The 14,778-nt window shown below is 48.9% G+C and overlaps 1 protein-coding gene across 2 annotated transcripts; it reads right to left on the bottom strand.

Annotated features, from left to right (window-relative positions):
- Window positions 1-1,769: 1,769 nt before the first annotated feature.
- On the bottom strand, window positions 1,770-5,803 carry TSPO2 (translocator protein 2). Of its 2 annotated transcripts, none has more exons than XM_058819497.1 (4): window positions 5,670-5,803; window positions 4,213-4,421; window positions 3,436-3,574; window positions 1,770-2,291 (listed from the first exon to the last, which is right to left on the bottom strand). In XM_058819497.1, the coding sequence occupies exons 2-4, from the start codon at window positions 4,383-4,385 to the stop codon at window positions 2,109-2,111; spliced, it is 495 nt and encodes a 164-aa protein (XP_058675480.1). In that variant the 5' UTR covers window positions 4,386-4,421; window positions 5,670-5,803; the 3' UTR covers window positions 1,770-2,108. The 2 variants fall into 2 exon arrangements, with proteins under 2 accessions (XP_058675480.1, XP_058675481.1); XM_058819498.1 differs by having other exon boundaries at window positions 4,213-4,416; window positions 5,670-5,797.
- Between the last annotated feature and the right edge of the window lie 8,975 nt (window positions 5,804-14,778).

Consider the following 14,778-nt stretch of genomic DNA (forward strand, 5'->3'; position numbering starts at 1 on the left):
CTTCCCTTTCCAAAAGGAGATAAAGGCTCCTTTAATCCCTCCTGCCTTCTCTGCATGGCCCTGCTCATCCCTGTTCCCTGAAATCAGCCTGAACTCCCCCAAATCCAACCTTCAGCCAGAGCCCACCTTCATTTGTGGGAAAAATAATTTACATTTGTCCTTTGGCATGAGGGACTTGCTGGGAGACACAGGAGCTGTAAATACGAGCAGTGGTATCGCAGAAAAGAAAGCCCTGAAGTGTTATAGGATTTATTTTTTTATTTCTTGTTTTTTTCCAGCAGTTTTTGATGTCACCAGTGCTGCATCAAAAACCCTCCCAGCCTTTTCCTGCAGCTCCTCCTCGGGACACACAGCCCTGGGGGGAGAAATCCTGAGCCAGGGGGGAAAATAATGGATCAAAGTGACAGAATCACCAAATTTTTGCTGGGCTGGTGGCACAGAGGAGCCTGTGACAGGGATGTCCCCAAGGAGGGACCTTGGGCACCTTTTGGGTTCCAAACCTGCCCCAGGAATGAGTCCACCTCTGGAGCCTCCCCAAATCCCATCCCTGGAGCCCTTTTGGGAGCCTCACCCCAAACCAGTCCAGCAATAAGAACTCGGATTTATTTATTTGTTCTCCAAAGAGCCAACGGCTCGTTTTATTTGAAGCAAATACAATTTATTACAATTTTACAGCCCCGGCTGAGCCCCCCCACCCCCAATTACAGCCCCAATTAATTACAGCCCCAATTAATTACAGCCAGTGCCAGGATAAGATCCACGTGCCCCTTCTCTTTACATTTAGTGCTTTTAGCAGTTTAAAACGATGTAAATTCTGTCTGCAGACACCAGAGCTTTTCCAGGGAAAAGGGGAAAACAAGGATGAGTCCCTTGTGTCTGATCCCATCCCATTCCTTTGGAATTCCTGTTGTTTTAACCTTTCCTGATTAATAATTGCACAGAAACGCTCCAGGATGAGGCACTTGCACCGCACCTGACAGATTCTGCTTTTTGCCAATCATATAATTAATTATATTATTAATTATAACAATCTTTGAGGCAGTGGGAGCAGACTCACCAATTTTACACACTCTCATGTGTCTGTACTTAAAAAAAAAGAACAAAATGAAGTTTTCTTCAAAGGCACTGCTGTGAGGTTTTCAGTTCTGCTCAAGAATGGCACATGGAGGTGGAAAAAAGGAATTTCCTCTCGGGGGAAGCATTTGGGTGCTGCTCATTGCTGCTTTATCCCCCAAACAGGAGGCAGAGCCCAATCTCCAGCCAGCGGCAGAGCAAGACCCAGCCCTGCTGGCAGATAAAGAGCTGAAACACAAATTGGGGCACACAGAACATGGAGCAACAGCACAAAGAGCAAAACAAAAAATAAAAAGGAGAATTTTTTTTTTAATAATCAAATATTTTCTAAAAAAATCAAGTAATTAAAAAACAAGAAATTTCTTTTAAAAAATCAAGTAATCTCTTTCTAAAAAATCAAGTAAGATATATCTTTTTAAAAATCAAGTAATTTCTTTAAAAAATCAAGTAATTTCTTTAAAAAAAATCAAGTAATCTCTTTCTAAAAAATCAAGTAATATATATCTTTTTAAAAATCAAGTAATTTCTTCAAAAAAATCAAGTAATTTCTTTCTAAAAAATCAAGTCATATATATTTTTAAAAATCAAGAAATTTCTTTTAAAAAATCAAGTAATCTCTTTCTAAAAAATCAAGTAAGATATATCTTTTTAAAAATCAAGTAATTTCTTTAAAAAATCAAGTAATTTCTTTAAAAAAATCAAGTAATCTCTTTCTAAAAAATCAAGTAATATATATCTTTTTAAAAATCAAGTAATTTCTTCAAAAAATCAAGTAACCTCTTTCTAAAAATCAAGTAATATATATCTTTTTAAAAATCAAGTAATTTCTTTTAAAAAATCAAGTAATTTCTTTAAAAAATCAAGTTTTTATAGATATATATATAGATATAGATATATATATATGTGTGTGTATATATAAGATAAATTCAAATGCATCATTTCTCTCTCCCCCTCATTGGAAAAGGAAGTGAACACGCTGTTTTCCCCTGTAAATTCGGCACACCTCAGGCCAGTTAAGGACACAAGAAGGGATTTTAGTCGCTCTTGCCCGGTTTCAGCTGGGGGTTGTCCTTCCAGATGCGGATGGTGAGGCAGGTGGCCATGGCCAGCCAGCCCAGGTAGGGCAGCAGCAGCAGCGCTGCCAGCCGGTTGATGCGGTACCAGGAGCAGAACGTGCCCAGGGCCAGCCCGTCCAGGCACAGCACGTCGATCACAGCCTGCGGGGACAGAGGGGTGACACAGGGCTGGGGAACGCGGCACGGACCGACCCGGGACCAAGGAGGGATGGGGGGCTGGCACTGGAGAGACCCTGACCCCAAATATTGTCCCTGGGCTCTCATCAGTGACACCTGTGTAACGCCACCAGTAATTAATGTGCTCTGCTCATGAAGGAATCCCCCAGATGAACACCCTGCTCTTAGCCCCTTTGCTGACAGAACCTGCTCCTGGCAGCGGCCACTGAACAAACTCTGCAAAATACCCAGGTACAGGTGGGGAAGTGGGACAGGGATGGGGGGCTGGCACTGGAGAAACCCTGACCCAAATATTGTCCCTGGGCTCTGATCAGTGACATATGAGTGTGTCACACCATGAGTAATTAATGTGCTCATCTCTGCTCATGATGGAATCCTGCAGATGAGCACCCTGCTCGTGGCCAGTGTCCTCTTTGCTGACACAACCTGCTTGTGCTGGTGGCCACTGAACAAACTTTCCAAAATACCCAGGTGCAGGTGGGGAAGTGGGACAGGGATGGGTGGCTGGCGCTGGAGAGACCCCAACCCCCAGGGCGCTGTCCCTGGGCTCCCATCAGTGACCCCTGAGTGTGTGACACCATGAATAATTAATGTGCTCTTCTCTGCTCATTATGGAATCCCACCCTGCTCATGGCCAGTGTCCCCTTTGCTGACACAACCTGCTCCTGACAGTGGCCACTGAACAAACCCCCCAACTGCACCTTTCACCCCCAGAGTGACAAAATCCAGGTGAAAATGCCAATTCCCAGCTGTGCCTCTGCCACCTCGGGCCTTGGCACCTGAGGCACAGCCTGGTGGCCCTGCCTGGGTGTGGCACTGCCCAGCCTCGCCCTGGCTGTGCCCGATAAGCCCCCAGAGCTGCTCCCCTCAGGGATGTGACAGTGCTGTTGTCACCCAGGGTGTGACCCCACAAAGGGCTTTATCTCCCAGCCCCGACCCTTAACTGGGGGTGCAGCCCTGGCAGTGCCCAGCCCCGCTCCCCACCCCGGCTATCACAGCGAGCCTGCAGGGGCTGACACCCTGCGTGTGGCTGCAGCCCCAAATTCCCACATCACTCCCCTCAGCACGGCCCCAAAGCGCCCCAAAGCCGGCAGGGAAGCCTCATTACCATGTTGAGGTTGTGGGCACCGAAGAACAAGGGTGGCCATGCCCAGTTGAGCAGCAGCTGAGCCCCATAGAGCCCCATGGGGACGATGGCCTTGTTGCTGCAGCCCCCCAGGTCGTTCCACACCAGGTAGGAGGCGTAGCTGTGGGGAGGGACAGCTGTTAGTGCCACCCTGGGCAGGGACAGAGCCCCTCCTGCCCCTGTGTGTGCCCCAGCAGAGACTGGCAGCACTGCAGGATGCAGGAGCAGGGACAGGGGACGGCTCTGGGCTGGGTTAGGTTGGAAATCAGGGAATGATTTTCCCTCAGAGGTGCTGGCACTGCCCAGGGATGGGCACAGCCCTGAGGTTTCCAGAGCTCCAGAGAGTTTGGACAGTGCTCCAGGGATGCCCAGGGTGGGATTTTGGGATCACCCATGTGCACTGGATGATCCCCTTGCAGCTGGGGCTGTTCCATGATTCCATTCCACAATTCCCTGTCCCTCCCTGCTCCCAAACCTCCCCTGTCCCACCAAAGTGGCTCCTGGCCCCTGCCCAGTGCCATGGCTGGTGGTGGCATCCCCAAGGCTGTGGCAGTGCCTGCAGCATGCCAGGATCACACCTGGCTGGGACAGGGTCACACCTGGCTGGGACAGGGTCACATCTGGCAGGGTCACACCTGGCTAGGACAGGCTCACACTTGGCAGGGTCAGGACACCCCAAAGCTGGGACAGAGTCTGGCAGGGTCACTCTGGCTGTGCCAGGGGCAGCAGGACAGCAGGACAGCAGGACAGGACACTCACCCCATGCCCGTGTACAGCATGGTCCAGGCCACGGGGAACACTCTGCGGGACGGGCACCACGAAGGCTTTTTCAGCTTCTCGTACCACGCTGGGATCTCCTTCCTGTTCAGGAACCAGCCAAGGAACCCTCCCACGTGGGGCAGGACGGTGAAGCCCACGGTGTAAGCCCACATCCTCCCTCAGGGGCTTGCAATTGCTCTTTTTCTGCTCTAAGTTAAAAGCAAAATCACAGCATCACTTTTAAAGGATGGGTTTTTTCCCTGCTTCCATCCTCTAATTCCATGTCCCATTTCAGTCCCTAAGGCAGGTGGAAATGATTTAATGTGTTCAGCCCTCTCTGAAATGGGGATTATTCCTGTCTGGGATGTTTCCCCCCTGATTTTTCCACTCTTTCACTGCAATGTTCTGGTGTTTGGGCTGTCCCCATCCCTGCTCCTGGGGCTGGCAGGCTCTGAGATCCCTCCTGGAGCTGCTCCCCCTTCTCTGCTGCCCTCAGGATGAAAACCCAAACTCCATCCAGACTTCCCCATGATTTTTCAACGTGGGTTTCTATTTTAATTTCTATTTTAAAAGAGGTCTGTGACAGAAAAAAATCCTTCCAGCAGCTCCAGGAAACCACAGCAGAGAGAACTCTCACCTTTGCACAGGGGGAGGTTCTGAATTTGTTCACGGAGTTCCTTTTGTATAAAAGGGGAAATTTTTCTTTAATAATAAAAATGTTCCCACACAATGCAGGGTAAGACCAGGACACATCCAGAATTCAGTGTCTGTCCTGCATCTTCCCCTGCAGAGCTCCAAACCTGCCACTCTTCCATCGTCCCCAAATTCCCCTTCCCTCAGGATCCGTGCAGGAATTAAACCCTGATTAACATTTCTCGGGAATTCTGAGCAGGAGCTGCCAGCAGAGCAGTTCTGAGCTGTCAGCACGGGCACACAATGCACCTGGGAGGGTTTGGGATTTAGGAATGCAGGAGGAGCAGCCCCTGAACCGGGGAAATGGGGAATAGGGGATGGGACCGAGCTGCACAGGCTCTGCTTGGCTTTCAGCTCACAATTAACACTCTGCTAATTAGCTCGCTGTTATTGTTGTCACCACACCGGGCTTGGGAGTGCCAAATTCCCACCTCACCGAGGAACAAACACCCCGAACACCACCTTGAGCAACAATTTCTTCACCTGACAATTCATGGCGCTCTCGAAGTACCCACAGAACCAGGAAACAGCTGAAAACCGACCCAATTTCTGTTCTGAAAACCAACCCAAATTCAGTTCTGAAAACCGACCCAAATTCAGTTCTGCTTTAAATGTGACCCAGTCCTGCCACATTCTGCTCCCCACACACCCCACAGGAACAGAATATGGGAAAACACTGAATTTCCCCAATTCCTTTGGGGCTGCAGAGGGGAAGGAGGGTTGGAATACTTTCTTTTGGTTTTTCTCAGGTGCCTGAGCCTTACCTGGGTCAGCGCCTCGCTGTGCCTGGCCGAGGGAAGGGCTGGGACATCCAGGATGGGCTGTCCCTGTCACTGGTGATCCCCGAGTGCTGCAGCTGCAGCCGCGTTTTACCCAAACGGCCCCAAACGGCCCCAAACTGGGCGGGGAGCTGGGGCTGGGGCTGATTAAACTGGGAGCTGCTGCTGGGGACAGGCACTGCGAGTTTGGTGTGGTGGAGCTTGGGGACAATCGCTGGGAGTTGGGGGTAATGGAGTTTGGGGACAAACGCTGGGAATTTGGGGTGGTGGAACCTGGGGACAATGACTGGGAATTTGGGATGGTGGAGCCTGGGGACAATCATTGGGAATTTGGGGTGGTGGAACCTGGGGACAATGACTGGGAATTTGGGATGGTGGAGCCTGGGGACAGTTGCTGGGAGTTTGAGGCGGTGGAGCCTTGGGATAATCATTGGGAATTCAGGATGATGGAGCCTGGGGACAGTCGTTGGGAGTTTGGGATGCTGGAGCTTGGGGACAATTGCCAGGAATTTGAGGTGCTGGAATCCAGGGACAATCACTGGGAATTCAGGATGATGAAACCTTAGGGTTGACCTCTGAGAATTTGGGATGCTGGAGCCCTGGGACAATCATTGGGAATTTGGGATCCTGGAGCCCTGGGGACAATTATTGGGAATTCAGGATGGTGGAGCCTGGAATTTGGGGTGCTGGGGCCCCAGGACAATCTCTGGGAGTTTGGGATGGTGGAGCCCAGGGACAATCACTGGGAATTTAGCATGGTGGAGCCTGGGGACAATCATTGGGAGTTGGGGATGTTGGAGCCCAGAATTTGGGGTGCTGGAGCCCCAGGACAATCTTCCGGAATTTGGGGTGCTGGAACCCAGGGACAATCACTGGGAATTTGGGATGATGGAACCCAGTGACAATCATTGGTAATTTGGGATGCTGGAGCCCCAGGACAATCTCTGGGAGTTTGCAATGGTGGAACCTGGGGACAGTCATTGGGAATTTGGGGTAGTGGAGCTTGTAGACAATCACTGGGAATTTGGGATGGTGGAGCCCACCCTCCCCCAGGCCCTCATTAACACCCCAATAATTAACCAGGTGTTTCCCAGGGCCACCTGTGCGTCCCTTTGGCCGAAATTTCCCTGGCAGGTAAAACAAAGCTGTTCCAGGGCTGTGTAAAATGGCAGAGGGAGAAGCCAGAAATCAATTTCCATTAGGGAGCTGTCTGGCAGGGCTGGCAAAATGAAACACTAATTCCCAGCAGTTCTGGGTCATTACCTGGATTTCATGGAGGCAGGAGCAGGGCTGGCTCCTCACACGCTGCAACAGGAATCAGGAAAATCTCTTTCACTGAGCTCCCAAGGAAATTATTCTTTTCATGGGAGGAGAAAGAAAGAGAGGGGAAAATCTGCTGTAAAAAGCCAGATTTTCAGCCAGCCTGAATGCTGCCCTGCCATGGGTTGGTCCAGTGGAATTCCCAGTTCCGGTGACAGATGCAGAGCTCGTTAATCACAGCCCTGCATCTCCTCCCTGAGCCTGTTGCTATTTGTGACTGGAGATTTGTGTCATGGAACCATGCAGCTCTAAAAGATCCTGAATGGTTTCCATCCCAGTCAGCCCCTGCTGCCCCCACCAGCTCTGGCAAAAAAAAAGCACCAAATTGGACAATTTTCAGCGGGAGATTTTTGTCCCCCTGGGCACAAGCCCAATCCCACAGGTTTGGCAGGAGTGTGCCCAGGCTGGTTTGGCATGGAATGTGCTGGAAGGTGGAGAAGCTGAGGGTCAAACCCCAGGGATCAGTGGTTGTGTGAGGCTGGGAATGCTGCTGGTGATGGGGGAACAGAAAATGGGAGGAGGGAAAAAACAACAGGGGCAGTTCCAGGCCTAAAAGTTCCTCCTGTCCTGGGCACGTGCTGGAGCAGGAAACAGCCCTGGGAATGATCTGGAAAAAGGGGATTTGTGGGGATGGAGATGGGGAGATTTGTGGGATGGAGATGGGGAATTGGTGGGGATGGAGAGGGAGAGATTTGTGGGGTGGAGATGGGGAATCTATGGGGATGGAAGATGGGAGATTTTGGGGATGGAGAGGGGAATTTGGGGATGTGGGGATGGTTTCCTCCTCTTCCCATGGATTTCCACCTGGATATTCCAGCTTTGGATGCTTTCTCAGCAGCTGAGGCTGAGCTGAGGCTGCTCTGCAGTGGAACTGTGTCCATCCCAGGGCTGGGAAAGAGCAGGATCAGGTTTGGGAAGAGCTTTGGAACTCCAGTGCTGGAACCAGGGTGGGTTTATGTGGCATAAATCCATGCCCAGCCACCCCAAGGGATGTGTGTGATGCCCTTGGGGTTCCTCCTGCCCTGGGCACGTGTTGGAGCAGGAAACAGCCTTGGGAATGATCTGGAAAAGGGGATTTATGGGTATGGAGAGGGGAATTTGTAGAGAGGGAGAGATTTGTGGGGTGGAGATGGGAGATTTTGGGGATGGAGATGGGGAATTTGTGGGAATGGAGAGGGGAATTTGTGGGGTTGGAAGATGGGAGATTTTGGTGATGAAGATGGGGAATTTGTGGGATGGAGATGGGGAATCTGTGGGGATGGAGACGGGGAATTTTTGGGGTTGGAAGATGGGGAATTTGTGGGGATGGAGATGGGGAATTTGGGCATGTGGGGACGGTTTCCTCATCTTCCCACGGATTTCCACCTGGATATTCCAGCTTTGGATGCTTTCTCAGCAGCCCAGGCTGGGCTGAGGCTGCTCTGCAGTGGCCCCGTGTCCATCCCAGGGCTGGGGCCGCGGGGATTTGGGATCCTGGCTGTGCAGCATCCCTGCTGGGACGGGCAGGGAGCTCAGTTACACAACGGAGCTGTTTGTTTGGCTCTCCTTAGCAACCCCCGCACGTCCTGCCCGCCGGGGCTCGCTCCGCGCACGATTCATTGCTCCAATAGAAAGGCCCCGTTAACCCGAATATATTATTGAAAAGCTGCATATTTCAATCCGCCCTAGATCTGGAAATAGAGATGCAGGGTCAGCTCCTGCCGTAAATCTGCACAGCTCCTGCGAGCCGGCGGAGCTTCCCTGATTTACAGCGGCAATAAAGGAGCGGGATGGGGATGGGGATGGGGATGGGGATGGGGATGGGGAAGGGGACTCCTGGCTGCCACCAAGGACGTGGCAGGGACAGGCAGGACCCTGGTGGCCATCCTTGTGACCTGCCAGCCCCGAAACTGCGGCAGGAAACGTTTCCTTGTGCTGCACTGAAAAAAAAAACCCGAAAAAACAAATCAAAGCACCACCCTACTTTTAATTTCCTTTAAATTTTTATTTGTTTTGTGGGGGTTTTTTTGTTGGTATTTCTTTTTGTTGTTTGAGTTGGTTGGGTTTAAAAGTTTAATTTATATTTTATATATTTTATATATTTTATATATTTTATATATTTTATATATAAATAATATTAAATAATATATATATAATTTATATATATAATTATACATACAATTATATATAATATAATATAATATAATATAATATAATATAATATAATATAATATAATATAATATACATAATTATATATTATATTATAATATCATCTATATTATAATATCATCTATATTATAATATCATCTATATTATATTATATTATATTATATTATATTATATTATATTATATTATATTATATATAACATATATTATAATATGTTATATAATATATATGTTATTATAGATTATTATATTATATATTATATATTATATATTATATAATACATATGATATAATAAATTATATCATATATATTATATATAATAATAATATAGTATATTATAACATATATAATATATTTTATATATGATATATAAATATATATGTTATATATATTATATAATATATAACACATATAATATATATATTATATATTATGATAATATTATTATAACATGTGGGCTGGGCTGGGGTGCACAGGGATTGGAAAAGGCTGGAAAGGGGTGGGAAAGGAGGAGGATGGAGGATGGAAAAGAGAGGATAGAAATTAGGAAAGGAAAGGGAAAGATGGAAAAGGAGGATGGAAAATGAGGGATCTGGAGGAGGGATGGAAATGGGGGAATGGAAAGGGAGAGATGGAAAGTGGGGGAATGGAAAGGGGAGATGGAAAGGGGATGGAAAAGGAGGATGGAAAGGGGGAATGGAAAGAAGGGATGGAAAGGAGGGGATAGAAAGGGGAGGGAAAGGGGAGGATTGAAAGTGGGGATGAAAAGGGAGGGATGGAAAAGGGGGATGGAAACGGGTTGGAGCTGGCTGGAAGAGGCTGGAAGGGGCAGAATGGGGTTGGAGGGGGCTGGAAGGGACTGGAGAGGACAGAAGGGGACAGAAAGGGGATGGAGGGGACAGAAAGGGGCTGGCAGGAGCTGCCTCCCCTGATAACGCCGGGCCGGGCTCGCCCTTATCTCCTGCAGGAGCCGCTCGCTGCTCTGCGGCCACAGCAGCGAATTCCAGCGGCCCCGCTCCTGCTTTTATTTTACTGCACAATGCTTTGCTTCTAACCCTGATCACCTGCGGTTTAACCCTACCTGGTCCTGCTACAGTGCGTCTTTTACATAAATAACTTTTAATATTTAAAAGATATTTCTAATCCTCTAAAATTAGAGAATTGGAAATATTAGATATTAAATAGTAAAATACCTGGTCTTTTCGCAAAGGCACCTTTTAAAACGTATTAAAAACTTATTTTTAGTTCAATTTGTCTCTCAACCATGTCATCTCTATTCCAGGGCGTTCTTCATCAGCGCACGTTATTTCAAAAATACACAGAATGCACAAAAATGTACAAAATACACAAAAATATACAAAATACACGAAAATATATGCACAAAACCATACAAAATAACCAAAAATATACAAAAATATCTTGTATAAAGGCATGCAAGACTGTGTAAGCTTTCTGTCAGATTATCCTGCCATGGGATCCCAGCCAGGCCCTGAGGATTCCAGTGAGGGAAACGTGACTGGCAGGGAAAGATTCAGTTTGAAAAGGGGAAATGAGAAAAACAGGAGTGTTCTCCCAGCTCCTGCCTACTGCCTTTCACTTTGTGCCCTGGAAATTACCAGGAAATAGGAAAGCCTTTATTCCCACAAAATTTGGGGGTTTTGGAGTTTGGAAACCTTTATTCCCACAAAACTGAGGGGCTTTGGGGTTTGAAAATCCTTTATTTCCACAAAACTGAGGGGTTTTGGGGTTTGAAAATCCTTTATTTCCACAAAACTCGGGGGTTTTGGGGTGTGACCCAGTTTTGGAGACACTTGACTCAAATCCCATCTCCAGCTCTCCCTTGGCACCAGGTCCTGGTTTCTGTTTGGGGTCAATCGCAAATCTGAATGGCCAAAGGCAAACACTGCACTGACAGTGTGCCCTTAATTATTATTTTTTTTGTGATTTAATTAGAGCAGGATCTGGGTTTGGGGCAGGGCACAAAGTGGATTAGGGGAGCGGCTGCCTCTTTAATCGGGGCCATTTCTCCTCCCTTTAATTTCACCCTTTGCTCTCCCAGAGGCTCTGGGAATCCTCTGGAGATCCCGAAGTTGCAGAGCTGGGGGAGGATTTTGGTTATTTATAACCCCAGGGGCTGGAGGGGGATAAATTCCTTTGGATTCCAATCTTTAATCTGCTGCTGGCGGGTTCTGTGGAAATGCTGAGCCCCCTGCTCCTCCTGCAGCAGATTTCATCCCGAGCTTCCCTCTCTGCTCTGCTCCCAGCACATTCCCAGGGTTAATCCTGCCAGGAATCCTGTTCCACAATCCTGGCATCCCAAAAACCCAACCCAGGGACCCCTGGGCAGGTGGAGCAGCTGCTGGGACATCCCCAAAATCTCCCATCTTCCACCCCCACATTCTCCCTTCTTCATCCCCAAAATCTCCCACCTTCCACCCCCACATTCTCCCTTCTTCATCCCCAAAATCTCCCATCTTCCATCCCCACAAATTCCTCTCCGCACCCCAAAAATCTTTCCCTCCCCATCCCCACAAATTCCCCTCTCCATCCCACAAATTTCTCCCTCTTCATCCCCACAAATTTCCCTCTCCACCCCAAAAATATCTCCCTTTCCATCTCCAAAATCTCCCATCTTCCATCCCCACAATTTCCCCTCTCCACCCCAAAAATCTTTCCCTCCCCATCCCCACAATTTTCCCTCTCCACCTCAAAAATCTTTCCTTCCCCATTCCCATAATCTCCCATCTTCCATCCTCACAAATTCCCCTCTCCACCCCAAAAATATCTCCCTCTCCATCCCCAAAATCTCCAATCATCCATCCCCCAAATCTACCATCTTTCACCCCAATTTCCCCTTTTCCATCCCCACAATTTCTCCTCTCCATCCCACAAATTTCTCCCTCTTCCATCCTCACATCCTCCCCTCTTCCATGCCCAAATTCTCCCTTCTTCACCCCCAAAATCTCCCATTTTCCACCCCAATTTCCCCTTTTCCATCCCCAAATCCTCTCCAGGGAGGCTCTGCAGCTCAGGGATGGCACAAGCAGCTGCAGCAGCAGATTTCTCTCCCTTTTAGCTCCTCACTGAAAAAAAAAGCTAAAGAAGACCTGGAATCCCAAAATTAAGGAGGCAGCTGAGGCTGGAGAGCTCATGGAGTGAGGAGCAAAACTCCTGGAAGCTTCTGGAAGCAAACCCTGCACACAGCCAGGTGAGTTTGCACTCAGTGTACCACTTTTATTTGACATAGATAGATATTTTTTATATATTACATCATTTAAAAACAGATTATATGTAAAAACACACACTTTTGGTTTGGTTTTTTTGCTTGTTTTTTGCAGGTCAAAGCCACCCCAGCGTGTCCCACACAGTGCAAGGGGACAACTTGTGCATTTCCCCCTCTTCTCCCGCTGGAAAAACAAGGTTGGTGTCCTCGTCCCACCCTTTCAGAGCCACCACCAAGTGTCCCTTAGAGCCCTGGGGACAGCTGGAGCCTGGGGAGGGGACAGAGAGCAGGGACAGGCTCCTCCATCCAGGATTTATCCAGGAAAAATTCATTCTGGAGGATTCATCCAGGAGGGAAAGGGTGGGATCAAACACAGCCCTCAAATTGGCTCAGTTGGAGTAAAAAGAGGCTCAAAAGGTGTAAAAAGAAGCTCAGGAGGAGAAAAAATAGGCTCAAGGGGAGTAAATAAAACTCCTTTGGATTCTCAGCCCTTTTCCATGCACCACCCTAAACTCTGGGATGAATTCTCCTGGATGAATTGTTCCTGGATAAATTATCCTGGGTGAATTCCTCCTAGAGAAATTCTCCTGGATGGATCCTCCTGGATAAATCCTCCTGGGGGAACTCCTCCTGCACAGTCCCAGTTCAGCCCTCCCAGCCCCAGTTCAGCATTCCCAGCCCCAGTTCAGCACTCCCAGTTCAGCATTCCCAGCCCCAGTTCAGTCCCAGTTCATCATTCCCAGCTCCAGTTCAGCCCTCCCAGTCCCAGTTCAGCATTCCAAACCCTAGTTCAGCATTCCAGTTCAGCCCTCCCAGTCCCAGTTCAGCACTCCCAGTCCCAGTTCAGCATTCCCAGTTCAGCATCCCCAGTCCCAGTTCAGCATTCCCAGCCCCAGTTCAGCATTCCCAGCCCCAGTTCAGCATTCCCAGTCCCAGTTCAGCATCCCCAGTCCCAGTTCAGCACCCCCAGTCCCATTTCAAGTTTTTTTCCACCCAGGAAAGAGCAGAGAGCAGAGGGAGGAGAGGCCCTGACGCCCTGAGAGCTCCTCCCTCTGCGAATCCCCTGAGATAAACGGATCAAACGGAATTTTTCCTTTGTACAGCACCCATGGAAGAGTTCTCCCCCCTGTCCTGGGCTTCCCTAAGGCTCAGTCCTTTCCCATAAATCTGAAAATTCTCCTTTATGGCCTCACAGCTGCAAGGGGGAGCTTTAGCTGGGAAATGAGAATTAAATGAGCACCAAAAGCTCTCCCTGATCCTCTGGAGTTCCAGGAGTGTGTCTGAAGCAGCGAATTAAAGCTGATTTTTATTTTTTCCAAGTACTGCTGGACACAACCCAAGCAGAGAACCGACGATGATTTGTAAATTAAGGAGAAAAAAAGAGAAATAACGACGGTGGCTCGTACCCATCGTGGCCACAAGGCTCCATCTGGTGGCGTTTGCACCCAAAAAGGAGCTGGGGAGGAGGGGGAAGCACGGATCGTACTGGTTAAACTGCTTCACAGCAGAGAAATGGCTTTAAACCCGAGGTGAAACTCGAGATTAAACTTCTCCCAAGCTGGGAGAGGAGGTGGCACCATGGGAAGGGGAATTTTGGGAGGAGAAATGGATCTGCAAGGGGACAAAGCATCCAGGGAGGGCCACAAAACCTGAATTGTGGCCACAAAACCTGAATTGTGGCCACAAAACCTGAGCACAGCCAAGCTCTGCTGCCCTGCACAACCGAGCAGCAGTGGGAATAACACAGGAAATATTTTAATGCTTTTCTCTTGAGAGCATTCCCAAAAGGGAAAAGGGAGCAGCCAGGAGCAAAATGCCAAGCCTAGCTATGGAAGCAAGCTGCAAAATTTGGTTATTCTGTTAAAAAAAGAGGCAGGGACAGGAGAAATGGGAGAGTTAAAAATCCAGGCTGGTCCTGCTCAGCCTGCAGAGGGAGAAGAGGGAGGGATCCTTCATCTGCAGCTTGGGCAGGACAGGGAACACCCAGCCTGAGCTCCCTGCTCTGCAGAGATCGGGTTTGGGATGGGAGAGAGGAGCTGGCTCACCCCAAAATCACTCAGGCACGGTCAGGAACAGAACCAGCACCAATCCCTGCCCAGAGGAGCCTGGTGCCTGCTGCAGGGGTAACTGCAGCTCCAGTGGCTCCCAGGGAGAGCCAGGGAGCCCAACTGGGGCAGGGACACTGCCTGTCCTGGCACCCGCAGGTTTTAGTGCTGGGGGAGATGCTGGGGCTCCCCCAGAGCTGCAGGGCTGCAGCCAGGAGGGTTTGCATGGAAAAGGGTCGGGATTGTCCATGGAGAGGCTGGGAAAGAGGCTCAAAGTGGTGGGAAAGGCTCAAAGTGGTGGGAAAGGCTCAAAGTGGTGTGAAAGAGGCTCAAAGTGGTGGGAAAGGCTCAAAGTGGT

The sequence above is a fragment of the Ammospiza caudacuta genome, chromosome 24, assembly GCF_027887145.1.
Source record: "Ammospiza caudacuta isolate bAmmCau1 chromosome 24, bAmmCau1.pri, whole genome shotgun sequence".
Classification (NCBI taxonomy): Eukaryota; Metazoa; Chordata; class Aves; order Passeriformes; family Passerellidae; genus Ammospiza; species Ammospiza caudacuta.